At 49.4% G+C, this 27,217-nt stretch overlaps 1 protein-coding gene across 2 annotated transcripts in view; it reads left to right on the plus strand.

Moving 5' to 3' along the window:
- Positions 1–27,217, plus strand: part of ccnd2a (cyclin D2, a) — a 137,857-nt gene that overhangs the window by 70,464 nt on the left and 40,176 nt on the right. Inside the window, exon 1 of one of the 2 annotated variants that reach the window (XM_049010225.1) lies at positions 15,318–17,366. The exons of the other annotated variant lie outside the window; for it this stretch is intronic. Coding sequence (XP_048866182.1) covers positions 17,358–17,366 — 9 coding nt within the window. The 5' untranslated portion in view covers positions 15,318–17,357. Of the gene's footprint in view, positions 1–15,317; positions 17,367–27,217 lie in introns of those variants that run through there. 2 annotated transcript variants of the gene reach the window in all.

Below are 27,217 nucleotides of genomic sequence, written 5' to 3' on the forward strand. Positions count from 1 at the left end.
ACACGACGCCCCCCCCCCCCCCCCCCCCCCCCGCCCAATCCTTTACCACTTAAATTGAAGTTGGATCTCAGATCAGAGGACACAGAATGTGTTTTCTTTTTTAATGCCCAGATCCGTTTCCTTGGCTGATCTGTTAAACCCGCCCAGCTGGGGGGGACACTCTCTGTACTATATTTAGTTTCCCTGGTAGTTACTAATTGATGGGGGCCTTCAGCGGCCGGGCAGACAGGGGGCCATGGTGCTCACATGTGGCCATGGTGACTGGGCGTCCTCGGCGTGGGATCCCATTTGCTCCCATGTGGTAGAGGGGCCTCTAGATGGGGCCTCTGGCTTGGACCCCGGCCGTTTCCACATACGGCTTCCGTTAAGCCACAGATAATTGTCTTTATCACAGGAGAAATGCACATTATTACTCTACTGACACTATGCAAGTCAAGCGCTGTCATACAGAACAGTTTTTCTGCTTGATTGATACTTAAAATAACTGTGGATTTATCCACTGATACAGCTGGATGTTTTACTAGGCTGTCATCCACTAAGCTATATGTGGCAAAGCTATATGCGCTAAGCTATACATGGCTAAGCTATACATAGCTAAGCTATACGTAGCAAAGCTATATACGCTAAGCTATACGTGGCTAAGCTATATACGCTAAGCTATATGTGGCTAAGCCATATGCGCTAAGCTATACGTGGCAAAGCTATATGCGCTAAGCTATACATGGCTAAGCTATACGTAGCAAAGCTATATACGCTAAGCTATACGTGGCTAAGCTATACGTGGCTAAGCTATACGTGGCTAAGCTATATACGCTAAGCTATACGTGGCTAAGCTATATGCGCTAAGCTATACGTGGCTAAGCTATATACGCTAAGCTATACGTGGCTAAGCTATATGCGCTAAGCTATACGTGGCTAAGCTATACATGGCTAAGCCATATGCGCTAAGCTATACGTGGCAAAGCTATATGCGCTAAGCTATACGTGGCTAAGCTATATGCGCTAAGCTATACGTGGCAAAGCTATATACGCTAAGCTATACGTGGCTAAGCTATACATGGCTAAGCTATATGCGCTAAGCTATACGTGGCAAAGCTATATACGCTAAGCTATACGTGGCTAAGCTATATACGCTAAGCTATATGTGGCTAAGCTATATGCGCTAAGCTATACGTGGCAAAGCTATATGCGCTAAGCTATACATGGCTAAGCTATACGTAGCAAAGCTATATACGCTAAGCTATACGTGGCTAAGCTATACGTGGCTAAGCTATATACGCTAAGCTATACGTGGCTAAGCTATATGCGCTAAGCTATACGTGGCTAAGCTATATACGCTAAGCTATACGTGGCTAAGCTATATGCGCTAAGCTATACGTGGCTAAGCTATACATGGCTAAGCCATATGCGCTAAGCTATACGTGGCAAAGCTATATGCGCTAAGCTATACGTGGCTAAGCTATATGCGCTAAGCTATACGTGGCAAAGCTATACATGGCTAAGCTATATGCGCTAAGCTATACGTGGCTAAGCTATACATGGCTAAGCTATATGCGCTAAGCTATACATGGCAAAGCTATATACGCTAAGCTATACGTGGCTAAGCTATACATGGCTAAGCTATATGCGCTAAGCTATACATGGCTAAGCTATATGTGGCAAAGCTATATGCGCTAAGCTATATGCGCTAAGCTATAAATTGCTAAGCTATATGCACTAAGCTACGCTAAGCTACAGGCTACTGTTCATTTTTGGGCCTGTTCCTGAGTGCCCCCTGTCAGCTGCAGGTTGACCTGCATTGCGTAGGCAACCCAGAAGCCCCAGATCAGCTGATTTTTTGCAGTATCCTCCGGTCAAAAGGCCCTGTTTGCGTAATATAAACCAGAAGAGTCGATGTGCGAACCGGGATCCTGAAATTCATGGAATCTTTGGTCTGGGGTGGCATGAGTAGGCCCGCGGAGTCGGCCAGGAAGAGGGTTTGTCATCTGTTTTTCGGGAGGGCATTATGGCTTAAGAGATGGAGAACGGTATCCCCTGTGCCCTCTCTCAGTACTGCCGGGAGTGAGATTGTGGTCATCTCTTTAAGAAGTGTGATTTGGTGGTGTTTTTTATAGATCCGTCTTTTATTGTGCATTTGTGTTTGTTGTGCAGTAAGATCACCAGATCATCGGTGAGGTGTGTCAGAGGGCAGCACCCTAGGTAACCCCACCTTAAATGCCCAGTATTCAGTTCATTTCTGTCTGGTTGTAGTCCGGTGGTCTGTGGCCACAGATTCCTAACCTGCGTGTTATTTCATCAGCCCTAATATTAGCCGCTGCGCCCCCTGACACTTGGAGGATGTGTACTAAGCACTCGGGTGTCAGCGCTTTGGTAGGGCAGCCCATCAGTCGTGCCCAGGCGGCGCGACCTGGACTTCAGTGTGGATATGCAGCCGGCCCCCCCAGCCTGAGAAAACTTTGACCTCAGTGGGGAATTTCCAGCATGTCCTCACCCTAACCCCCGCAAAAATCGCCAAAAGTGTTTGTGGGTAGATGGAAGTTTGGAGGGGGGGGGGGGGGCAGTGGGAGGGACAGGGGGACAGAAGGGATGGGGGGATGAGGGGCAGTTTGAGGGACGGGGGACAGGAGGGATGGGGGGATGAGGGGCAGTTTGAGGGACGGGGGACAGGAGGGATGGGGGGATGAGGGGCAGTTTGAGGGACGGGGGACAGGAGGATGGGGGGATGAGGGGCAGTTTGAGGGACGGGGGACAGGAGGGATGGGGGGATGAGGGGCAGTTTGAGGGACGGGGGACAGGAGGGATGGGGGGATGAGGGGCAGTTTGAGGGACGGGGGACAGGAGGGATGGGGGGATGAGGGGCAGTTTGAGGGACGGGGGACAGGAGGGATGGGGGGATGAGGGGCAGTGGGAGGGACAGGGGGACAGGAGGGATGGGGGGATGAGGGGCAGTTTGAGGGACGGGGGACAGGAGGGATGGGGGGATGAGGGGCAGTTTGAGGGACGGGGGACAGGAGGGATGGGGGTATGAGGGGCAGTGGGAGGGACGGGGGATGAGAGGGATGGGGGGATGAGGGGCAGTTTGAGGGACGGGGGACAGGAGGGATGGGGGGATGAGGGGCAGTTTGAGGGACGGGGGACAGGAGGGATGGGGGGATGAGGGGCAGTTTGAGGGACGGGGGACAGGAGGGATGGGGGGATGAGGGGCAGTTTGAGGGATGGGGGACAGGAGGGATGGGGGGATGAGGGGCAGTTTGAGGGACGGGGGACAGGAGGGATGGGGGGATGAGGGGCAGTTTGAGGGACGGGGGACAGGAGGGATGGGGGGATGAGGGGCAGTTTGAGGGACGGGGGACAGGAGGGATGGGGGGATGAGGGGCAGTTTGAGGGACGGGGGACAGGAGGGATGGGGGGATGAGGGGCAGTGGGAGGGACAGGGGGACAGGAGGGATGGGGGGATGAGGGGCAGTTTGAGGGACGGGGGACAGGAGGGATGGGGGGATGAGGGGCAGTTTGAGGGACGGGGGACAGGAGGGATGGGGGGATGAGGGGCAGTTTGAGGGACGGGGGACAGGAGGGATGGGGGGATGAGGGGCAGTTTGAGGGACGGGGGACAGGAGGGATGGGGGGATGAGGGGCAGTTTGAGGGACGGGGGACAGGAGGGATGGGGGTATGAGGGGCAGTGGGAGGGACGGGGGATGAGAGGGATGGGGGGATGAGGGGCAGTTTGAGGGACGGGGGACAGGAGGGATGGGGGGATGAGGGGCAGTTTGTGGGACGGGGGACAGGAGGGATGGGGGTATGAGGGGCAGTGGGAGGGACAGGGGGACAGGAGGGATGGGGGGATGAGGGGCAGTTTGAGGGACGGGGGACAGGAGGGATGGGGGGATGAGGGGCAGTTTGAGGGACGGGGGACAGGAGGGATGGGGGTATGAGGGGCAGTGGGAGGGACGGGGGATGAGAGGGATGGGGGGATGAGGGGCAGTTTGAGGGACGGGGGACAGGAGGGATGGGGGGATGAGGGGCAGTTTGTGGGACGGGGGACAGGAGGGATGGGGGGATGAGGGGCAGTTTGAGGGACGGGGGACAGGAGGATGGGGGGATGAGGGGCAGTGGGAGGGACAGGGGGATGAGAGGGATGGGGGGATGAGGGGCAGTTTGAGGGACGGGGGACAGGAGGATGGGGGGATGAGGGGCAGTGGGAGGGACAGGGGGATGAGAGGGATGGGGGGATGAGGGGCAGTTTGAGGGACGGGGGACAGGAGGATGGGGGGATGAGGGGCAGTTTGAGGGATGGGGGGATGAGAGGGATGGGGGGATGAGGGGCAGTTTGAGGGACGGGGGACAGGAGGATGGTGGGATGAGGGGCAGTTTGAGGGATGGGGGGATGAGAGGGATGGGGGGATGAGGGGCAGTTTGAGGGATGGGGGGATGAGAGGGATGGGGGGATGGGGGGCAGTTTGAGGGACGGGGGACAGGAGGATGGTGGGATGAGGGGCAGTTTGAGGGATGGGGGGATGAGAGGGATGGGGGGATGAGGGGCAGTTTGAGGGATGGGGGGATGAGAGGGATGGGGGGATGAGGGGCAGTTTGAGGGACGGGGGACAGGAGGACGGGGGACAGGGGCCACACTGAAGTGATGACGTGCCTAAAATGTCACTTTTTTCTTCTTTCGCCATATTATCGCCCCCTTGTTCCCATTCCTTCCTTCCCGGTCCGTGTTAAACATACGGAAATTTCCTGAAAAGTCAAGGCACCCTTTTCCCAGCTTGTCTCCCAAATTTCTTCTCAAAGACGATTCCTCACAGGAAAGGTCCTGCACAGGCTGCCATTAATAAGCCCCCCCCCACCCCCCCACATCACCCATCCCCCACCAACCCCTCTGGGAACTGGAGCCCTCACTCAGCACACGGCACAAGGACACCTGTTTCTCATGTACCTTTCCAGTCCTGCTTGTGCAGGTTTCACACAGCAGTGACCCCCCAGGAGAGGCGTCGCTGTGAGCCGCCTGCAGGCAGCTGGGCACCTTTCAGGGCTCTACAGCGCGAGTCGTGGCCTAATCTGTGCCAGGCTCTCCGGCCAGACGGCTGCCGCTGGCATTCGGAACCCGACTGGCATGGCGGCCCTGTGCTCGTGCCTTTTTTTAATTCCTTTTTTTTTAAAAATATTGTTTCCCCCGGTTGCCGTGGTGCATGCAAATGAGGGCCAAGGTATGCAGTGGTTATCTCCCTGCTGGAAAACTCTGTTGCTTCATATAGCTGGCCTCTATTGCACTGGCTATTGATAAGGCTAATGTTTCAGATAGCTTTCAAGTCTGCTCACAAAACAGCCGGCTCCCTTTCATGCTGTTTTCCCAGCCAAGGACAGACAGGCCTCCCCCGTGGGGACGGGCCTGGCTAATCAGTAATCGCCGGCCCGCCGAGCCCAGCGGTCCCTCGGACGGGCTGATGCTGCGCTGGCTGTGCCGCGGATTTGGGCGCCGGAGGAGCTGCCGTTGTTGTGGAGATGCATCATGGGAGGAATGTGTGACTGAGTGACCCGTGCCGTCCTCTTTTCTTGTCACTTTCCTCTGCCGCCGCCACCCGCCTGCCTCCCCCCCCCGCCTCTCATTCCCTGCCCCCCCCATCCCAATCCCTCCCCCTCACATTTCCATGGGGGGAGGCTGTCTCCCCTCTCCACCACACGAGGCCAGGAGTTGCCTGTGGCCTCCGATTCTCGCACACAGCTATTAGCTCCTACCCCAAGGATGGGATGGGGCCCCCCCCACTGCCTTCTTGCTGCCTGCTCTTAGAAAGATCTAGAACACGGCCTTCCTGCCTGTACCTCAGGCATACGGATCACCTACAGTCAGGGATGCAGCTATAGATTTTGGGCCCCATGACAACATATCATATTGGGCCCCCAGCCCAGACCAATCCAACTATGTTCCAAATTTTTTAGAACCCTGTCCCCCTCTTTAGGGCGCCCCTGTCTACAGAGGAACATTGGGCCGATCAACGAATGAAAGTATCTGTGATGTTTAGCCGTTATTTCCACCAGTGAGATGGGGTGGAGGCGATGTCATCAGTTAGCCTGAACATAGATGTGTTTAATTGTGAATGTGACTCTTTAACATGGAATCCTTCAAAACTAATTTCAAATGACTCCCAAAGAGAAGCTGTACACCAACCACATGGCTGAAAGGTTTGCATGACTCTGAAGACAATGCTGAACACGGCAACTGCAGTAAATGAGGATCTGGTCCGGGCCTGGGGTCAAGATCCTGATTGCTGCTCCGCACCAGTGAGGCGATCTGAATGTGGACTGGTGGGTGATTAATGATGCTAAACAAGGATGTAGTAACCTGTTCCCTCAGCTCGGTTCCTTGTGCTTTGATGGAGCTGAACCTTGACGATTGATTTGGAGACCAGACATATATCTGATGTCCGTTCATCGTTCGAGCAAGTGTAGAGAAATGCCAGTAATAAATAACAGGATGTGTGTCTGGGTGCCTGATTGGCAGAGTGTGTTTGAGTGTTGAACTTGAACATATTCTTCGTTCATGTTCAGCTATTTACCCCTCAGCCCTGGAGCATTTTTGGGGGTTAAGAACTTGCACGGGATTCGACCCGGCGACCTCCCGATCACACAGAGAAAAAACTAAACTGCTGTATCCCAGGACCGTCACGGGTCATACACTGAAATCAGGTTTCGCTTTTGTGTGTCTGCGCTGTCATGATCGCCGTCTGCACGTCATCCGGGCCCCACGCGCTTCTCATTACGGCATAACGAGGGCAATATGGAAAAGACCGTGAGCGTTTAATGAACGCCGCCCCGCAAGGGACTCGCTTACCGCTTCACGGTCTTCTGCCTGTTATGGTCCCTGTTGCTGGGCGATGGGAGTATTTTGCGACGCTGGCAGTGATGCAGAAAAGCAGTTGGGTGATGCAGCCCTTGGGCTCGCATGGAAAGGTGTGCCGGGTTGGACCAGCGGTAGTCACAGAGAGCGGGGGGTAGAGGTGACCTGCAACCCGATTATCAAAGCGCGATACTGGTGCGGTCCCCAGGGACTGCGGGACATCTCACGCATCTCACGGTCTTCAGTTTCTCCTGCATGGGGCCCTCTATGCAAATCCAGTGGCTGGCAGATACGCGGGGGGGGGGGGGGGATTTCAGCTCCTCCCTCAGCTAAGGGTTTTATTCAAAGCCCCGAAGGGAAGGACGGAGCAGGGAGGCCGAGCCAACTCAACCACAGCCGCTCGCGCGCTCATTTCTAAACCCCATCCATAACGAACACACACTGAGTGCTGCGGTGCTGAGCGTCATCGAGCCGGTGATTAGCGCCCAGCTCATGTCTTTTTGATGCCTCTCCTTCCTAACCATACTAAGACACGGAAGGGGGGGTCGTGCTCTTCAGCACACGGGGAGCGACTGTACCTTTAAAACGGTGGCAGTCCGCTGGGCCAAGTACAGGAGGGTTAGTCTGGGGAGGGATTCAACAATCCTACTGATAGGTCCCTCTTGGTAGATTTTGCCCATCAAGGGGGGTGACCTGTGATTTTGCAGACTGGTTTTCAGGGAGGGGGGTTCAAACCTGTACTTTTCTATACTGTCACTGTGGCTGCTGTCTCGCACATTTATATGTGGGCATTTCTTCCAGCTCGTCTCTCCTTAATTAGTCGAAGAAGTGAGAGTGACTCGGGGGGGGGGGGGCTGACCGTCTTTTTCCAGGACACCCCACATGTGGCATAATAGGGTTTGCCATGGAGTGAAGGTCAGCGAGGGAGAGCGGCCCGCCGGTCAGTTTAAAGTTTACAAAGATCTTCTCACAATACAGAAATTACTTCCCTTCTATATCCAGTAAATAAATCGTTAATTCTTGTGCTTAAAATGATTCCTTCTGCAGCACGAGCTAACTGCTGGTTACAATTACATATTTGACGTTACATTATTGCTCAGTTACGTCTCAGAAGAATTCCGAGTAACAAAGGTTGACTGTGCGATTTGGGAGGGAAAATGGGGGAGTGACTTACAAAAAAGCCCCCATTAATTTAGCTGATATAATGTGCACTGACATTCATGTTGTAATTACCTATGCTGTGTGTTTGTGTTTGATGCCTGATTTCTGTATATTCCTGCAGATTCTGTTTCTGAGTATAATGGTTTTGCCCAAACCTTTTCAGAACGGGAAAAAAAATTCCGTCTATCCCAGGTGCAAATGTCAGTAAGCTTCAGTTCATGTAAATACGACTTGAAAATCATTTTCTTTCTCGCTTGGCTGCTTAAGCTGAAGACATTTATGTGATGTATCTGTGACGGATACCTAAGCTTTAGAGACAGACGTGCGCTACTAGGTAACGCTCTTGACTACAGCTATAGGTTATCAGGCTGGATTGTTCCTGGCTACATGAAGATCTTCTAGACGGAGTTATTGATCCATGAGTTTCACTAAGACCTCCAAAGCATTAGCAGAAAGCCTTTGTTTTCAAATCATCTCAAATCATCTGTATTTTACACCCCATTGTTTATAAGCAAATATAGGATAGGATCAGGAACAGAAATCATTAAACTGAGTCTCATTTGAATTTCTGACCAATGGGTGACTTTGTTATGATGCGGAAGGAGAACTTCGCCCGGTATGCTAACAGCACCACGTTAGCTTGAAATCTAGTCACGCGCAAGGGAATCGAAGAACGCTGGGTATCCAGGAATGGATCGCACAGATGCCAAGTGCGGTTTGAGTGAGTCAGGCTCTGGGCCCGAGCCCATCTCCATTATTTCTCCCTGCTACGACAGTGACTCGCAAAGCTCAGAATGCATTTAATTTTTTTTTAAATGCTCACACATGCTACAAGCATGGTGAGAAAGACGAGCTGCGGAGAATGGGGTTACAGCCTGTGCTGGTGACGTCGGGGCAGGTAGCTGCAGGTGTCTGCTGAGAGCTGGGTTAACGGTAAGGCTGTGTGGGAACATTCCTGCCTCTCTGTTATGGGAGCGGCATCGAGCTGCTACAGGCAGCTTAATTAAGCTCTCCGCGGCTTGCGGCACATAGCCGGAGTGCCAGTCGTTGCACAATTAGGAACGAAACGCTGACGGGGGCCGGTGTTGCGCCCCGCCCTGCTTACGGCACTTCCTGGGAAAGGGGGCACGCCCTGCATGTCTCATGCCCTCAGGTGAGTCTCACGTGACAGACCCTCTAATGTCAATGCAAACGTAGCCTCGGCTTCGAATCCACTCACACCAAAACCCGACACCGAGCGCCGTGGCATAGAGAGACCCTCCCTAGAAACGGCAAGGAGGACCTTTAGCTTCTAGTAGCTAAAAAAAGCGGGAGTAAGAGCAAGGGGCTTGGGTTGGACTTGAACTCTGCTGAGGCTTCTTGCAAAGGGCGTCCCCCAGTGGCAAAGAGGAGAATCACAGTTGGAGTTAGAGCTGCTGCCGTCCAGTCAGTCTTTCAATGTTGGAAGCTGCAGAGAACATTTGGAAGTTTCTTCCCTGCTCTTGTGCTGTAGTGTGGGAAGTGTGTTGGGTGGTGTGGAGGGGGAGGGGCTGTTTATCACCCGGCTGCATGAGGAACCTTGGACCAGGTTGGACAAAAGGCCAGGAACAATTTAGGAGGGTTAGGATGAAGAAGAGGATCGTCAAACGGTTCAAGCCTCCAACACAAAGAGAAAGACTGATTCATCCAGAAACATCCAACAGTCACAGATGCGTAAAAGGCTTTTCTTAGATAATGTAATAAAAAAATTATGCAACAGGGATTCTATAAAATGTAACATTAACCTGAAATATAGCAATGGCTCTGGAAAATATTATTTCAATACAGGCAAGGAATAAAGAATTTTTTACTGTTTTCCCAGAAGTTATGTCGAGTAACTCCATGCATAATTGGTTATACTCTTAAAATAGTGTCTAACGGATTCCTGTAGCAAAGCCTTTACTGCCTCAGCATTTACTGTGAGGGTGTTGAAAACCTAAGGCTGAAGTGCAGTATTTCATTAATATTATCTACTGAAAGTTTCCATCCGCATTCGATGCGTCACTAATTCTTGAGAGCGATTTTGTTTTTGAGAAAACACTGGGCTCTTTCTGACTCAGAGGACGAAAACGACGGCAGCCGTCCGTTTTTGCGGGAGGTTTGCGGGGAAACTCAGAGCACCGTGACAGAGCTGGGCTTTCCAGTGCCGCCAGTTTTGGGAGGGAGGCTGTGTGAAATCTGGCTCCCCAGCGGAGGTGCGCCCCACACCTGCGTTTATCCGCTCTGCTTTTCACCGCCATACCATCGCCGTGTTTGGTCCGCCATAGTTGGCAGGGGCTGTGTCGTGGCTGTTAACTGGGGGTGGGGGGGAGGTGTTTTTTTTTTTAATTGCAGGCCTTGAGCACTTTATTCACGCCGATAAGTTGGCCTCGCTGGCCGTCCTCGCTGTCAGCTTTGAAGTGGCCGCTCCGGCGGAGCGTCTGGCACGGAGACACGAGCGGAAACAGCAGCGGTCTGGCCGATAGCGGCGAGGCAGCGAGAGATCTCATCGCCGGCCGGCGAGATGAGCCCTTTACAGCAGCCTGCAGCCATGTGACGGCTAATATTAGCCGGGGAAGGCGGGATAGAGAGCACAGCCCCTTACATTGCAGCCGGACGAGGCAGCGGGCAAATGTCAAACAGGCCAGCGAGCATCACCGTGCCACTGGCCGATTCTTTAGAGTCGCAGGGCTGGTGAGCTGGTTCCTGGTGTCCGGTTAAGAGCCCCGGTGAGCATTTCCATTGTGACGGTAACCGGTGCCAGTGAAATCACGGTAAACAACAACAACAAATTTATTTTTGTATAGCTCAGTATCACAACATTACATCGTCTCAAAGCGCTTTACAGCATCCGCACCCAAAAAAACTCCCAAGAAGGAAGAAACCTTGGGAGGGACCAGACTCAAAGGGGGAGCCCATCCTCCAGGGGCCGGCAGGGAGAGTCAAATCGGAGAAATGGTTAAGTGCCAAGTCATACTGTCTAAGTCATAAGATTTGAGACACAACCGGGGAGCAGGGAGGTGATGACAAGCCGGTGCCGACTCTCCCTCCAATCGCCAGGCAGCCAGAAGTAAGACAGCGGGTCACACATGGACGATGACACAGGCAGAACGACGAGCTGGATGCAGGGACGTCATGGGTAGTGGAGACGTCACATGTAATTATTTATTTAATCATTATTTAATTAAACCACGGTAACCTACTTTATTTTTTTCCTCATAAAATACATCATATAACATTTATTGAAAAAGCATAAATGTGATCATTGACTCTACAATTATTTACTTTTAAATATTAAATCTGCATGTTAACATTTTGCCTCTGAGCCACTTTAAATATAAATATAGTTATTGATCCTTTTTAAAAACGTTTTAATAGTTTAATGGTTAATTTAATGCAATTTCATTTTGTAATAAATCTGAGAAGAGTGTTATACAAAATATAACTAGAATAGCTTAAATATACTATACTATACATCTATAATAAAATTGCTTTCACTAAACTTCTAAATACATTTACATATATTTTTTTACTTTTTTGTAGATTTATTCCCTATTTTATAATAATAATAATAATAATTATTATTATTATTATTATTATTATTATTATCCCCATAGGACACATTAGTCCATCTAAATGCTTTGATTTTCTTTCCATAAATTTATTTAATCATGGTTGGAGTATAACTGGATTTATCTTCTGTAAAAAAATTATCCTTTATTATGATTTAATTATTCAGCTGAGTTTAGTAATAAATTCTTAGAATGTTAAATATTTAGTATTGAACTTAATGTAATAATGATTTATTTAATCATTTAAATGTCTGGAATATTTAAATCCAGATCAGTTTTGACTATAATAAAAATTTTTAAAGTTTATTGCTAGTCTGCCTTAGCATCTTCTAAGAAGAATATTTTAGTGCAAACAAATCAAAATTAACATTTTGGATCCTTGAAGATCTCTAATTAGTAGAAAAGATTTCTAATGTATTTCTAGGAAATTCAACAAAAAAACATGAATAAAAACACAAACAAACACAGCACCATTACATAATGTGTTTAACGCCAGTCATCTTCAACTGGGCTATGAACTCAAAACCGAATCCCAAATCTCACAAAGACACGTGATTCACATGAGCATGTGTCTCTGGTGTTAGTGTGGGACAGGTTCCCTCTAAGCCATAAAGCCCCCACCTACTACAAATGCCAGTTTAGATTATGAATCAGTCTGGTTTCCCCTGAGAAAGCGACTGTTCTAGTGGGAGAAAACAGTGGGACTGGAACTTATTCCTTTTATATCTTCATACTTGTTAATTTTTGTACTTTGGGGACTTTGAGGATAAGTGATAAATTTAAGAGTTGCATGTAAAGGCGTTAGAAAAAATAAAGTTATTTTTTTCTGAATGATAATAAGCAAAAATCAGTCTGAGTAACTTGTATGATGTGTGTTGATTAATACAAAAAAAACCCCAGAATTGGGTCTCTCTCTCCTACACGATGCCTGTCGTTTTCCCGCACCCTTTAATCCCCCAAACTGCCCCCACCCCCACAACCCTGTTTGTTTACCTGAAGTTTTCCAATTTATCTGTGCCGTGCTGTGGTTGAGAATCGCGAGCACATACACATGCATACACACTCACACACGCGCACACACACACTCACACACACACACACACGCGCACACACACTCACACACACACACGCGCACACACACTCACACACGCGCACACACACTCACACACGCGCACACACACACGCGCACACACACACACACACGCACACACACACACGCGCACACACACACACGCGCACACACATGCGCACACACACTCACACACGCGCACACACACACGCGCACACACACTCACACACGCGCACACACACACGCGCACACACACACGCAAACACAAACACACATGCACACCAGCCGGGGTGGGGTCAGTCTGGGTGAGGCTTACGTGCCGGTAACCTGTCACACATACAAAAAGGGAAAGGAAGCGATAAAGAGGAAGCGCGTCGGAGAGGGACGAGTCACACCGCTGTCCGAGGAGTCAGCTGACCCCCTGTGCTGCGTGTTGTGCCCGTATTGAGCCATTTTTCTCAAAAATAAACTACACATAAAATACCTACACATTCAAGCAACCTACTCGTAATGTGAGCTGGACTGAATAGTTGATACGTTCTAAAAATAATTAAAATCATGTGACAAAATAGCACCAAAGGAAACTCCCTCCACCCACATCCCCCCACTGTCGACAAGAGACAGCAAGGGGCCTGATGCTCTTATTGCTGAAGGTATGACAGACGCCCACTTCCTTTCTTCTCTCTGGTTCCCGTAGAGGGCGCAAGCAAGGCAGAAGATGGGCTCAGGATGGAGGACAGACTCCAGCTTCCACCTCGAGCTGCTGCTGAGTCAGGGTGCAGCTCCTGCAAGCCGACCCAGTAGCGCCTCCTGTCCCACTTCCTCCCCAGAGATGCCGCCAGCAGAGAGGAAGAAAAGCACGAAACAGCAATGCCATGGGGCGCTGTGTTTTCAAGCGGCCTGGGGGGGGAAATGTATACTTCTTAAATTTTCGAAATCGGACTCTTATCACTAGTGCCAGACACTGACGGGTGAATATTATGAATGAAAGCATCCATGCAGCAGCTTCAAGTAAGAAAGAGTGTCATAGTTAGTGGAGAACTTGGAGTTTAAACTTATAGTCATGTCGACATAGTGAGAAGAACTCGGGTAGAAGCCAGCTGGCTCTTGGATCCAGAGAAGGGATGAACTCTGAACCTAAATCCTTAGCCTCAGCTCGCATGACATGTCGTACTGGGGGTCCATGTTGAGCGTCGCATCAACAGCTTTAGGTGTGAAGGGTCATCTTCAGCATAGGACTCCGATTAAGGCTATTATTGTTTTTTCTCGCCGCTATTCAGAAGATAGTCCACATTAGCTGTCCTCGTTCGAAATGTGACCGTTTGGCCCAGCATTATAATACTACTTAGGAGTAAGAAGCGGTTAAAGACACCAACGGCCGACAGTAGCACCAGCATCATTCACCAGGATGTTGGAATCGTTTGCGCCAGTGAGCTGTTGACGGAGATAGTACATCTTCCTTTCTTCAAATGACACAGACACAGACAAAATAAGTTATCCGGTTGTGCCCATAAGCAGTGAGTCATGTTATGAACAGTCAAACCATGCAAACAGGACACTGGCTCATTTGGAAAAGGAAAATATTTTGCCTTTTGTTTAACTTGCGTCCAACTGTCTTTGGTTCACTTGACAGGTGCACCTCATTTTGAATGATTGCTGTGTGAATGATTAACTGCTGGTTAGCTGTACTAGGCTCCTACATGTATCGGTAACTAGGACACTACGGAAATTAAGCTTGAATCCAATGTTAGGAAGTAAGCAGCGATACCGGCCTATAACGATAAGTGGGACTGGATCATCATTAACGGATCCCCCAAACTGCTGTGTAAGAAAATCTCACTTGCTCAAGCTGCGTCTGCTGAGTAGTGGGTTCTATGGTAATTAAGAGACCTAAGAGTTGGCTTGTGCCTGTCAGCGAAGCCCACAGGACCCTCACTGGGTGGGTGAAACAATATGTTACATACATAACACAGACGACGCGTTAACACCCACGGTGACACGTCAGCAATTAGAGCGATGTCTGCCTTGGGAGTGGATCGCCCTCGATTATCTCTCACCACTTCACCGTGTAAGACTGACCATTTCTTCCGTGGCCTGAGATTCGACTGCCGCTTCCTCCCCGTGTTCCGTCGACGACAGTGGGCCTGGTAGCCCTCAGCTGTCACTGCCGCCCCCCCCCGCCCTTTTGCGTAACGCCACAGTTAGAGAAACAGGTCATGTCCACAACGCCGTGACTTTCGCTGTGGCCGTCATGTGCATTAGCCTCGTCAAACACCCACCCTTCCACTTCCTCCTTGGCCTGCGTGTTTTTTTTTCACAGCTGTGAGGCGCTTGAAAAAATATTGAGGTTAGGAATTTTTTTTTGAGCTTTCCTTGTGTTTTCCTTTGCGCGGTGGACATATTTGTGCATGTTTGTCTGTGTGTGTGTGTGTGTGTGTGTGGGACAGTGGCAGAGGACAGACTCCTGTGCACGCAGTTTGGGACTCGCGGACATGAATGTGCATGCACAAGCGTGCATGCTCCGATCCTATGCATCATGCTTGCATAACCGAGTTTTTTTGCTGCCAGGGGTCAGCATTGCGGCATCTGACCTCTGGGGAGCTAGCAGAGTGTGCCATCAAAGAGAACCGGAGGTGGCCATGGATGGTGGCGGATGGGGGTGGTTGGGGCTGTGTCTGGGAGGCCCGGGGGGGGGGATTATGAATATCCCACAGCTGCTGGGACAGGAGCACTCAGCGCGGACAGCTGATAGATGACGGGAAAGGAAAACCATTCAGGCGAAGCTGTACTGATACACGGCTCACAATGCAGGGCTGAACCCGCATGGCCCACATCTGGCCTCAGCGACACACTCGCTCTGTTAACGGGGCGGGATGTAAATATTTAAAGTGCACGGGTCGCGGAGCCGAGTCGTGCAATCGCCATTCTGGATGTTTATAAATACATTTTACGAGAGATTGACAGAGAAAGGAAGAGGAGGATGGTTAAGAAAAGAGAGTGGGAGATGTCACTGAAGAGGCTGAACCTGAAGGAGCCATCGAAATGCCAGTGTACCCCCCCGGGGCTGAGGTGGGGGGGGTCGACAGGCTAATAAGTCTAAGTCAAGCCAATCAGTAGTTTGTTATGGGGACTGGGGAATGGAGGGTAGTTTCCTGACCCCCCCCCCCGCCCCCAAGGGGTACTCTGTTGTGTGACCCCCCTTTGACCTCCTGAGAACAGCCAGTTGTTTGGACATTAGGTGTGTCTCCTATCACACGTTTTAGAGCGGCGTGAACGTGATGGAAATCCTGGCCACCTTGGAACCTCTGAGTCGGAGAAATAGTACAAGTCTTTGCACCGTTTCTTGGATTTGGTCGTCTTGGAGATCTTGAAGTTTTAGTTCTACAGTGATCATTTCATTTTGAAAAAATAAACACTTGATTGTTTCATTCTGTAGTTAATTTAAAATTGGCAAGTAAACGATGGTAGTGACTGCGGTGATAGAGGGAATGATTTCGTTACGCTCTTTGTGGTTGGGAAACCTTCTTAGAAGTCTTCATCTTTAAAAACACAGCAGACATGACCGCCCACCCAGGGTCTTCTGGGTCGTGCTTGGGGAGGTCTGCCCATGCTGGTGAGCAGGCACTCCCACTTGTCTCCGTGTTTAATGTTGTGCTGTGAATGCGGGCACAAGCGACCCTTTGTGGCAGAGGGCCGGCTGGGCCAGCTCCAGCCCGTGCAGCTGTTTGGAACTGATGGGAGCTTCAGATCGAAGACCCTGCACACAGCGCTGTGGGGTTAGAGGGGACAAGGGTTGGAGAGGGGACACAACAGAAAGTTGCTATGAAGGCAGGATGGCAGGTACAGCTGGGGGCACCAATAGAGATTGTGCCCCATTCAAGGTTATTTACACTTGGACCCCTTGTCCAGACTGTCAGGGTATAAATTCCCTCCTTCCGAGGGTCTGTGTCAGCCTCTTATTTCCATATCCCAAAGGTGCCCCTGACCGCCCAAACCCTTGTCGCCATCGAGTTCCTGGACTCCCAAAGGATCGTGGTCATCGGCAGGTTTGCACAAACCGAGGAGGCTGTTTGTTTACCATGTCGAGTGTCTGGAAGGCAAGGGATGGAATGAGTGAACAGAATCCTGGGCGTCTGTAGGGCTTCGTCTCAATTCGCCAGCACAGCTCAGCATGTTTTCCGCGCAGTGGGTTTTGGTGCTTGACCACTAAAGCAAGGTCATTGCAGGCTGCCATTTGTTTAGGCAAGAACTGTAAAGTCCCCCTACCTGTTTACGGCCTTTGGGATGCCGCTTTTGTCTCTGTGAGCCCTGGTGGGCACCGTGTTGAGTGCTAACATTCTGTCGTTGGGGAGACCCTTGGCTCCACGCTGCTTTCCTGCAGCCTGCACACAGCAGACACCCTAACCCTCACCTCTGCCTCCTTCTGTGTCAGTGCTCAGCAAAAGGAGCAGAAGATAGTAACCGTTTGCTATGTCCAGTCTTGCCCTTGTTCTCCTCTCCCAAGATCTCCATCACTGTCACGTTGCCCTCAGTCCACCAGTGAAATGAAAAGGAACATCTGCTTGATGACAAAAGCCAGAGATAAATGCTAGTAAGACATTTTTACAGTGAGCAAACAAACCTGAGACGCAGCAGGAGACTTCGTGACTGATCCACTGAAAGAAGCCATCCTTGGTATCCCGTGTATCTTCACCCACCTGGCTGTTGACTTCTCTCCTGCATATGATAAAGGTATACATGCCATCTCCACACCTGCACCGCTGCCCTTACAGAGTCCTTACTGCGCTTCTGGGCACTGCAGAGACCCATGCTGGCACTGTGAGTGTTGTCAGTGGTACCCTCTCCTTTTTATTGTTTTCCGGCTGTTTCCATATCCATTCAGCCCTGTCAGTGATGTCATAAGCGCACATCTCCTTCTGTGGATGTGTTAGGCAGCTACAAATAGATTCTCCCCTACACACTTAGTCAACATGAGTTCTCTCCAAATATCGACTCAACCTTTACCGATTTCCTGTTGTCAGTGAAGGAGAAATTCACAAAGCGTCCTTTACAGTAGCACGCACTAGTCCGAATGGCATGCTATTAGAATCACAGAGATATTTATGAAATGGTGAAATTAAAAACACAAGTTCAACTGTAAGAGCTACATTGTGTTACAATTTTCAGCCACTTCCAAAGATCTGCCTAAGACAGATGTTGATGTTTAATTCAAATGTCCTGTACTTTAAAAAAGCCAGTGTCATACTGCACCTCTTGTCATACTGCATTTTTGGAGCATCACCGTTCAATGTGTTACCATTTGAAAGTCTCAGTGCTTCACTGACTTTTTAATACATGTTTCTTGTAAGATAAAATGACTGTGACCTAAATCAAAATAATCTGTGGGAATGTTTTCTCACTGTTGATAAAATTAGAATTCAGTTGTGTTTTGAGAAAAATTGGGAATATAATTCAGTGGTGGTCCTGCTGAGTTTTCTTTTCCAGATGACAATGTTGTACCAGCAAAAATTGCTTAAAATGTACATTTAATCCTGACTGTCCTCATTTAACTGAAGAAAGTAGCGATAAGACAACCACGACTCTGTCATGCTCATATCTTGGTGGGGATTTCTCAATATGCATGCTGACCTCCTAGTTAGGGCAGTACCTTTTGTTGTGTTCATTTAAAAACTCTTGGGGAATTTGGAGCTAAATCGAAGGGAAAGAAGTAGGTGGCCAGACTGAGTTGACTTCAGCTGTATGTTACACTGTTCGGTTTTATTTTCCCCTGTACAGCACTTTACTTGTACAAAAGGTGTTGCTGTGTGGTGGATTGTGCATATTTGCCTATTCTCGGTTTTAGGGACATGTGACCAAGTGTCTTACAGGTGGGGGTATCCTGTCTTATAAGAAGGTAATGAATGCCTGGAGTGGACCTTGCTGACTAATGTCCCTGTGCTTTGACATTCTGGCTAAGGGTGTAATTATTACTGCCGCGGCTTCCACATGTTCATGTGTACAGTATGCTAAGACCTCTCCGATCTTAAAGCCGGAGCCAGCCTGATTTCGGTGTCATGGTTCAGATCAAGTGGCGGGAAACGTGACCCATTTGTCAGAAAACGGGGTGGGTCACACGGTAAAAGCCCCGCCCATTTCAGAAGAATTTCGACGTGACTCGTCATCTCTAACATATGATTCCACACTTGTGTTAAATATCTGTTTCGTTTTTTGGATTAGCCTTCGCAGCTGCTCCCCTAATGCCCAACCGCTCGATGAAAGTGAGAAACAAAGGGGGCTATGGGTGAGTTGGGGGGGGGGGGTTAGGAAAAGTACAAGGATCACCAGTACCTTTAAGGTCAACAGTCTGGGTGTTGTTCACGTGTGAATATTTTATCTGAACCAAAAGTATAACTCAGCATCCTGAGCTGCCTGACAGCAATGAGTCCTTCCTTGAACATTAACCCTCCGTGTGTTCAGGTTCTGCACTGAAGAATAATCTATATTTTTCACCGCAGTGATTTGGCAGTTGAGTATATTCCCAGAAGCCTCCCATTTCACAAGACGCAGTTATGATAGGAGGCGCTGACAGCCAGTGTCATCCATAAAGTCAACTCCTCCAACACACACACACACACACACACACACACACACACACAGTGTAGGTATGATTAGTGGGTAAATAAAGGAAACATCTGCCCCTTCACAGCCGTCACTGTAGCTGAACAGGACAGGCTGGGGGAGGGATGGGGGGGGGAGCTTGTTCTTTACATTCAGTTGAACAACTGCAGCCTGACTGACAACAGCTGCTTGTGGATCAATGGCATGGACGCATAACCACAGAGAGCACTGCAGGGCCCGGGCTTGTCCACGTGCTGGGGCCCGTGCCCGGAGCAGCTGTGTGCATCACCAGGGGTGGGGTAGATTAAGGTCGAGGGAGGTGCTGTTGCTCCGCAAGGGGTCCTGCTACGGAAATCCCCGCCTGACACTGAGGATGCAGCATATACCGGCAGCTAATGACTCACGGCATGTGCCTTGCATGATAGACACCACACACTCTCATTACCTCGTCAAAGATAAGGTTGTGGTAGAAGTTCAGAGGTGATGTTTCACGATAACACAGTGGATTATGTCCAACTGATACTATTGAGAATATGACGTACGAGCCAATCAACTGCATGTTTCTGTGACTTCCGTGTGGCAACGAACTTCCAGTTCGTGAAGGCCATCAGGATTCAAACTCAGAGAAGGTACCAGGGTAGAACGGAACCCTGGGAAGTGGTGGTTTGAACCCAGAAGAGCAGCGGGAAAAGGGGACACTGTCACTGCCGTGAGGGAATACCGCAGTGGATCCCTTTCTCAGACATTAAGAGAATAAACATTAACAGAAGGTCCTTCCCAGGGTTTCTGCTGGGAAGAATCAATCACTTCCTGTCATCATCCCAAGGGATGTGACAGGAGCGATTCTCCCACTGGTGTTTAGCTGTAACAGTCAGTCTGGGACGCCACCATCTCTCTTATTACAGGGACGCATGCAAACAGCACCAAGAATTAAATTCCCGGCCATTCTTTGCTTAAACTGGTAAAGAGTGCAGTATGTCCTGCTACAGTACTAAAACTAAAAAATGAGCTTAACACAGGCCAGTGGCTCTGCAACCTCATTTTTAAATCTAGTTACGATGTAGTGCGAGTATCTTGAGTCATTAAGAGACAATCACCTGGACAGAGTCAGGCTAGGTGAACCCCCTTCACGTTTAATTCTTACTTTCCGTAGCTCGAGCCTCGTCTCACAATATTTCCTCCCTGATTGGCAGAGGAACCTCCATTGTTGGCTTCGTTAGTGCTCAGGTGGCGTTCAACAGAAGTATCATTGGGTTTTAGTTGATGCTTCCAAACTGGATGAAGCTTCTAGGAATTAGAAGATACTTTCCATGCATGCACTGTCCTTGAAAGAAAGATTTTAGCAGGTGTAGAGTTGAAGTAGAACCTCGGATGTAGTGCGGTTTCTTTACGCTAGATTGTCTTCTTGCTGACTCCGGTTGTTTTGAGCCCTGACCACACCCAGTAAGTGGTAGAACTCATTCCTTCTTCATATGTTTAATAAAATTCAGAAATGATGCACTCAGTTCAAAGGCTGGCTTCACTAACATAAGTGTCCTAGTTTAAACTTATCCAGTTTAACTGCACATACATGGCAGAGATAAGTAAGTCTGGAAGAGAACCACCTGTAGTTTGAGTAATAAATCTTTACTAGATGTGGTTTTTGATTCAGGTGGCACATAAGAGTTATCAGTATGTGGTGTTTAAACCAGGGCAGTTTCTAGCTAAATCTTGTTAAGTACACTAATCACTGATTTTTCTTTGGACAGTCCAGAGCCTGAAGAAGTACAGGCATTGGATCTAGTATGTAAAGCTTTTAAATTGACCTGGTCATTGCTTAGTGCACAATAATAGTATATTGGTTAAATTTTTCTTAGTCACCATTTTCTCCACTGAATAACCACACAGTCAAGTTTCACAAGAATGTCCAGAATGACGAAATTGAACTATGCAGAGAAAATACTAATGACACAATGACACAGAATGACACAAATATGAGATATTAAAACATTTGTACATTTTGCTCATTTTTACACGTCATGATGGATGTAAGAAGGACGAGATCCCAGTTTCATGGCTGTTTTCCGTCCCCATGATGAGGGACACAGGAGGTGGGAATGAACCACAACCATTCCGGGATACGTGATGTCCACCAGTGCGATAAAGCTACAGGCTGTGACCACGCCAGCATGCCGCGCAGACGCATTCGGGGTGGCTGATAAGACGAGGAGCCCACCCCCCACCCAGGTCAAGAGATCGCCTAGCTGGCACATTCAGCGGTCTCCTGGGCCCCTGCCCGCGTACCCAGACCACGTGTCGGGGAGAGCAGTTGGGTGTCCCGTCCACGGCATCATGGCTTTCATGCCCCGGCTCAAGAATGTAATTTCATTGTGCGCTATTTCCTGCAGATAAGCTCAAAATTTCTCCTTTTCCTTTTTTTTTGGTATGGGGGGGGTGTATGACGAGGGGGCACTGTGCCTTCGGAATTTAGATGAGATATAATTCCAGAGAAAATGTTTGATATTTTTCATCCGCATGACGTTTGAGAAGGTGAGGACTCCTGATGCTGTTTCAGTCGCCAACATGCACTTCAGAGAGTCACTCTGGCTTCAACCTGGTCCTCTTGTCACCTTGTCCCTTTGGACTCTGAATGAGTGGGTTAATTGTACCCTATATAGAGCTATTATTCTCCTCACCCAGCACCGTCCAAATTGCTTCCAGCTCATGGGTAGATCAGTTAAGAAATCAATTAAGGTAGTTGAGTGACCCAATGGGAATAACTTCAATGGATTTTCACTTCATTTTTCATTTCCTTCCCTTTTAAACACTGACATTTTTGGGGTTTAATTGAAATGCCCTCACTCCTTGTGACTATCACAGTCCTGGGAGATGAGATTGAATCTGTGGACTGGTCTGAGACGACGAGAGATCTGAGCATTTAAAACTGTTAGCTGAGCAAACACTAGTGTCCACTTGTCAACAGTCTCAGAATTTTGAGATCGCTTTCTGGGGCCGCAAGCGGTGAGTCGGGGAGCGGACTGTGGTTGAAGTTTCTTCCAGGAAGCCGTCACCCCCAGAACTTCTGATTGTCTGAAATCCCCGTACAGTCAGTCTGTGTCAAACTCTCATCTCTATTTACTGCTGCTGCTTATGATTCGTGTTACGAGCTACAGACTTGCCGTCTCAGGTATTTTGAGAATGATGTGTGTTTATGTCAGAAAGAAACTACAAAGGTTATTCAATAAATTATTATCAAAAAACAACGTAGACAGTTATGCTCCATGACACTACTGGTCCATCTTACCGGGTCTGGGGGGGGGACAGGATGGAATGCTGTTAAGTTTGGGATTGGAACTTATGTTGACCTACATGCCAGCTACATGCCATTTACCTTCTCATCATGTAAAGAGAAGCAAGAGTCATTTTAGGCTGGGTGTCACTTCCACAGTGGTCTGGGAGGGGGGGGGTGTTTCGTAATGTGAAGTATGGTTCAGAGAAAGTGTGGGTGGGTGGCTTTCTGTACGCTCAGCAGTGATGAATGAAAGTAAGAACCCGAATTAACTGCAGTTAGTTGCGTTCTGCAGTGAGTTTGAACCTGAAATGACTCAAAGTAAATTCCACGGAGCTGGTGTGCCGTTCTCAGCGCATTTGGTGATGAACTCTGGAAATTACTAAAGTACATTAAACTACTAAAACTAAATTCTACTTCAGCTAAGACTCTTCACTGGCTAAGAACCCATGTGGAACTTCAGCCAGATTGGAACTTATGCCCCTTATATGTTGACCTACATGCCAGCGAGTCGAGTCGAACGATTCCTGTTGGAGGTGTCCTCAATATTTGCGCGATGCTCTTCTTTTGAAGTACTTTTCCTTGGTAATTCTTGATAACATAAGCACTGCCACTGTTGTGTTCACTTGCCTCACGCTTACTCCTCAGCTGGCTCCGCCCGGCCCCCGCCCCAGGAGTGCTCGCGTGGCTCACCCCCACTGATTGGATCTACAGGAGTGACATGACTCCAGCTAAGACAAGCTTCTCACAGTTCCATCCTGATCAGCACAATGTCTTCCTTCCTGTGGATGCAGTGCTGTCTTAGATGGTGCCTTCACCACATGGTGATAAAGAGTGCCCCCGGCAGATTCTAGGAGCTGGGGAGGTGATGTGCTGTGTGCCCCAGCTGAGAGGCCAGCCCATGGCCTCAGGGGTCATTCCCACTGAGCGCTAACTGGAAGTGTTGGTCAGAGAGCCTTTCTCCTTCTGCCAAGACAGGGAGTTCTCAATTCTTTGGGGCCCAGTGTTACATTTATCCTGTTCCTTCTGAATCAACCAAACCAGTGAATGCTGTAAAGTGAATTAAAAGCCGTGCTATAGCCTTTCTGAATCGCAGAGCCAGGGGAAGTGCCTCAAAGTGCACAGGAAGGACCTGGTGCCACGTCGAGGGCTCGGCTCACCTGCATCGCCCCGCAGACAATCGTGGCGATCAGCTGCCATTCGGAGCACGGCTCCTCGCGATGCACTTTCATCTAGTGTGCAGCGTGCCTGATTTCCTCCTTTTTCTCTGGAGGCGAAGCGTAAACATGCTGCAGAGGAAATGTTGCAAAGTCAAAGGGAAGTTTGAAAAAACAACAAGAAGAAGAGCGGCAGGCCCATTTAACCTTTTTATTACAAACGCTCTCCTGACCATGCATGTCCACCTGATGCCCCCCCTCCCACACGACACACCACCGCGCCATAAAAACCAAGGGCAGTCAGTGGACGAGAGGAGTGTTCCTCTTGTGGGACGATGGACTGCCAGCTTCCCATCAATTATAACCCTTGTCATTTGGGCCAGAGAGCAGCAGCTGGCCACAGGAAGGCGGGGCTTTCCAGCCTCACCACCAATCGGCTGCCTCCAGCTGTCCCACACCCTTCCCATTCACAATTTGGCCACTGCATGCTTCCTCCAGTAAGCTTTCTTTTTCAGTTCTTCCTTCCTAAATTCTTAACTGCACAGACACCAACCCCTCCCAGCTTCCCCTCTCTCTCTCTCTTTCTTCAGCTATCTCTCCATTTATCTCTCCTGTCGGTGCCCCTTGCTTGGTATCGCTTTGCTGCTGTTGGTAAAGTTGGCATAAATTGTTCTTCTCAGCCCTGTTTTTTTTTCCCTGTGTTGGAGTTTTTTTTCCATGGGTGTCTGTGAGGGTGGGGTTTGCATTTTTGTGCGCTCCATTTTGCCAGGACCCCCAGGCTGCAGAGCAAGCGCGGCGGCAGATCAAACCCATGTAAGCTGATAGCCGGGAGTGCGGCATTACCCTGAAAGCCCCCAGGTCAGGCTAGCAGGGTTTGGGGCCCCCCCCCAAAGTGGAAGCGGAGTCTGGAAGAGGCAGCCAGCAGCTTGGTCCGGCCCATACAGGAAATGTTTTGGGAATGGGGGAAAGTTCCCACAATTCAGTGGGCTTGCTTTTTATTTTTTTTGAATGAGATTTCTTTATAGCTGTTGGGGGGGCAGGGGAATGCCTCAGTGTGTGCTGTTCCCGGTCATGTCATAAATATCGCCGTTCCTCCCTTGACTCTGTGGATAGGAGAGCAGAGTCTGCATGTTGCCTGTGAAGAGAGGGCAGGGCACTGGGTGTCCGAAGTGTCCTAACAGCTTAAAGCCACCAGAAAGACCACCAGAGGTCCAGTGTACTATCAGAGACCATCGACCTGATTCGAAATTCAAACCGGGGGTCTTATGTAGCATTGAATATTGAGCTTTGCAAGAGTTGCCACAATACGATGTGTCACTTCATTAATGCCTTTGAGATCAGAAGATCGGTCGGCTTTTGAGGCCATATCTGTAGACCGTCAACCTTTCTAGCATCTGCAGACCATGTTGCAAAAAGACGATCAGGTTCTGGAGCAACGTATCACACTCTCCGATTGCCTGTCCTGCCTTGTGGCTGCTCCGGTCTTGCTGAAGCAGTATTGCATAACCAAAACTGAAGTCCTGCTGTGAGTGACTCTTCGAAACACAACAACGCGTGACGCAGCCTCCTGCACATGCTAAGTGGCGGGAACTGTGCTGGGGCAGTCATGGTTCTGTTTTAAAGGAACATGAGTAGCGTAAGAGTCTGCGATATATTAGAAGCCACCCTCCTTCCCAGTGCAGAATGGGTCTGTGGGTTTGTGTCCCGTCCATGATAAGGGGAAGACGACGGAGGGTCTGTGATTTGGTGAGTGGGCCCTTGCCGAAGCAGGCCATGCTGCCTGAAGTGCGCTTACGTAACACGGAGTGTATGATTTGCACACCCACCCGCTACCATCCGGGAACAGGGACATCCCCTTCGGGTCTCTAAGTGCTCGGTCGGCCGGTTGGGGATGAGTTACTCTGCCGTTTGGGGGGAAAGGATGTGATCTCATCCATGAAAAATCCAACCTATGTAGTTTGCTGCTCATGATTTAATCCAGGCTTCTCCTTTGTGTTGGGAACCCCCCCCCCACCCCCCCCCACCCCCACCCACCTCCCACACACGCGCACATACGCACAAGCTCACACACACACACGCATACACTTTCTGCAGCCTCTCTCTCTCAACCTCTTGGATTCGGATGCAGATCTGAAAGCAGGCTGGCTTTACTAGCATGACAGAAGTTTCCAGTGTTGCCATAGCATTGTTGAAAATAATAATCTCTCCCTTAACTGCCCCATGTCCGAAAAGAAGTCAAGATTACTAACTACACGCTTTGCTGTCACGTGCTGGATGGGCGTCGTAGGCAAGGCTGTTTTCATAGGGAATCTCAGTCTGGGCTTCACCTACAGGGATCGCCATGACAACCACCCGGTTCTGTCTCCAGTGGTGTTTGCAGTCATATAAACGCTAAGGCAGACAGATGGGTTCCAAAAAAAAATTAAAAATTAAAAACAGGAACGAAGCTTAATTTAAATAGAACTGTGTTTTCTTCTGCATTCATGTCCACAAAGCGTCTTTTAAATGTGCCTCAGTGTTAACGTGCCGAGTTCCGGTGTCCAGCCTTATCTTGAATTGCAGTGGGTACTCCCCCAGGTATCGCCAATCATTCTGTGACAATGCAGCAATCTGTCAGGAGCCTCACCTGCTCACGCCGTGTCTTCAGTGTCGGAACAGCTCTGACGGGGCGTGGCCCCATCACCCAGAGTCCTCCGCACACCTGCCTGTGCCGTCTGTCTCATACAGAGAGAGATGAGAGGAAAATTTAACAGTCATCATGCACCTAGGCTGGAGTAATCTCGATTATCTCCTGCCGAACGTAGAATGGACTAATTACAGTTTACAAGCCACCCGTGAACCTAAACTGGCGTAATCGCAATTTAACAACTTTCCTGAAAGTAGACTTGAATACTCATAATCTACAAGCCATCATGCACCTAAACTGGATAAACCCTAACTTGTAAATGCACCAGCAGCATCAAATGGCCACTTTCTGCCAGTTTACAGGCAGATTTTACCAACAGATTGTCCCTGGCGAGGTATACGCAGCTATGCCTCTCCCTGTTGACCTCAGAAGCTCTAGTGCACTTTAAAGAGTAGTTATACAGCAGGTTTCCATCTCGGAGGGGGCACCATCTGACGCATCCCCCCGCTGTGTGGTCCCTGTGGACACAAACGTCAGCCAGGACTGGATGCCGTTAATTCTGTGCATGCGATTGACCTAAAGTGAGAGTGACGTGCATCTTGAGGTCAGTAAACATCCGAAAGTTCTCCTCCACAATAGTATAGCCGCCTGTTTTCTTAGTTTGATTGCCTCCATTTTTCCTCATTTTTGCGCGATTTCCTGAAACCGCTGGTGGTCTGAAATGATTCACATGTCATTCCTGTAATGACTTGCTACGCCATCCATGTTCTTTCTCTAATCAGCAGAGCGGCCACGCAAATCCCTGTCAAAACACAGGTAACCTGTTCAGTGTATTGATGTGTCATTTAATCGGGGCCTACAGGGGTGCCGGCCCCAGCTGAGAGCTGATTGGTCCACTGGAGTAACCCCTCTCTCCATTGTGATCCAAAACATT

Source organism: Brienomyrus brachyistius, chromosome 1 (assembly GCF_023856365.1).
Source record: "Brienomyrus brachyistius isolate T26 chromosome 1, BBRACH_0.4, whole genome shotgun sequence".
NCBI classification, from domain to species: Eukaryota; Metazoa; Chordata; class Actinopteri; order Osteoglossiformes; family Mormyridae; genus Brienomyrus; species Brienomyrus brachyistius.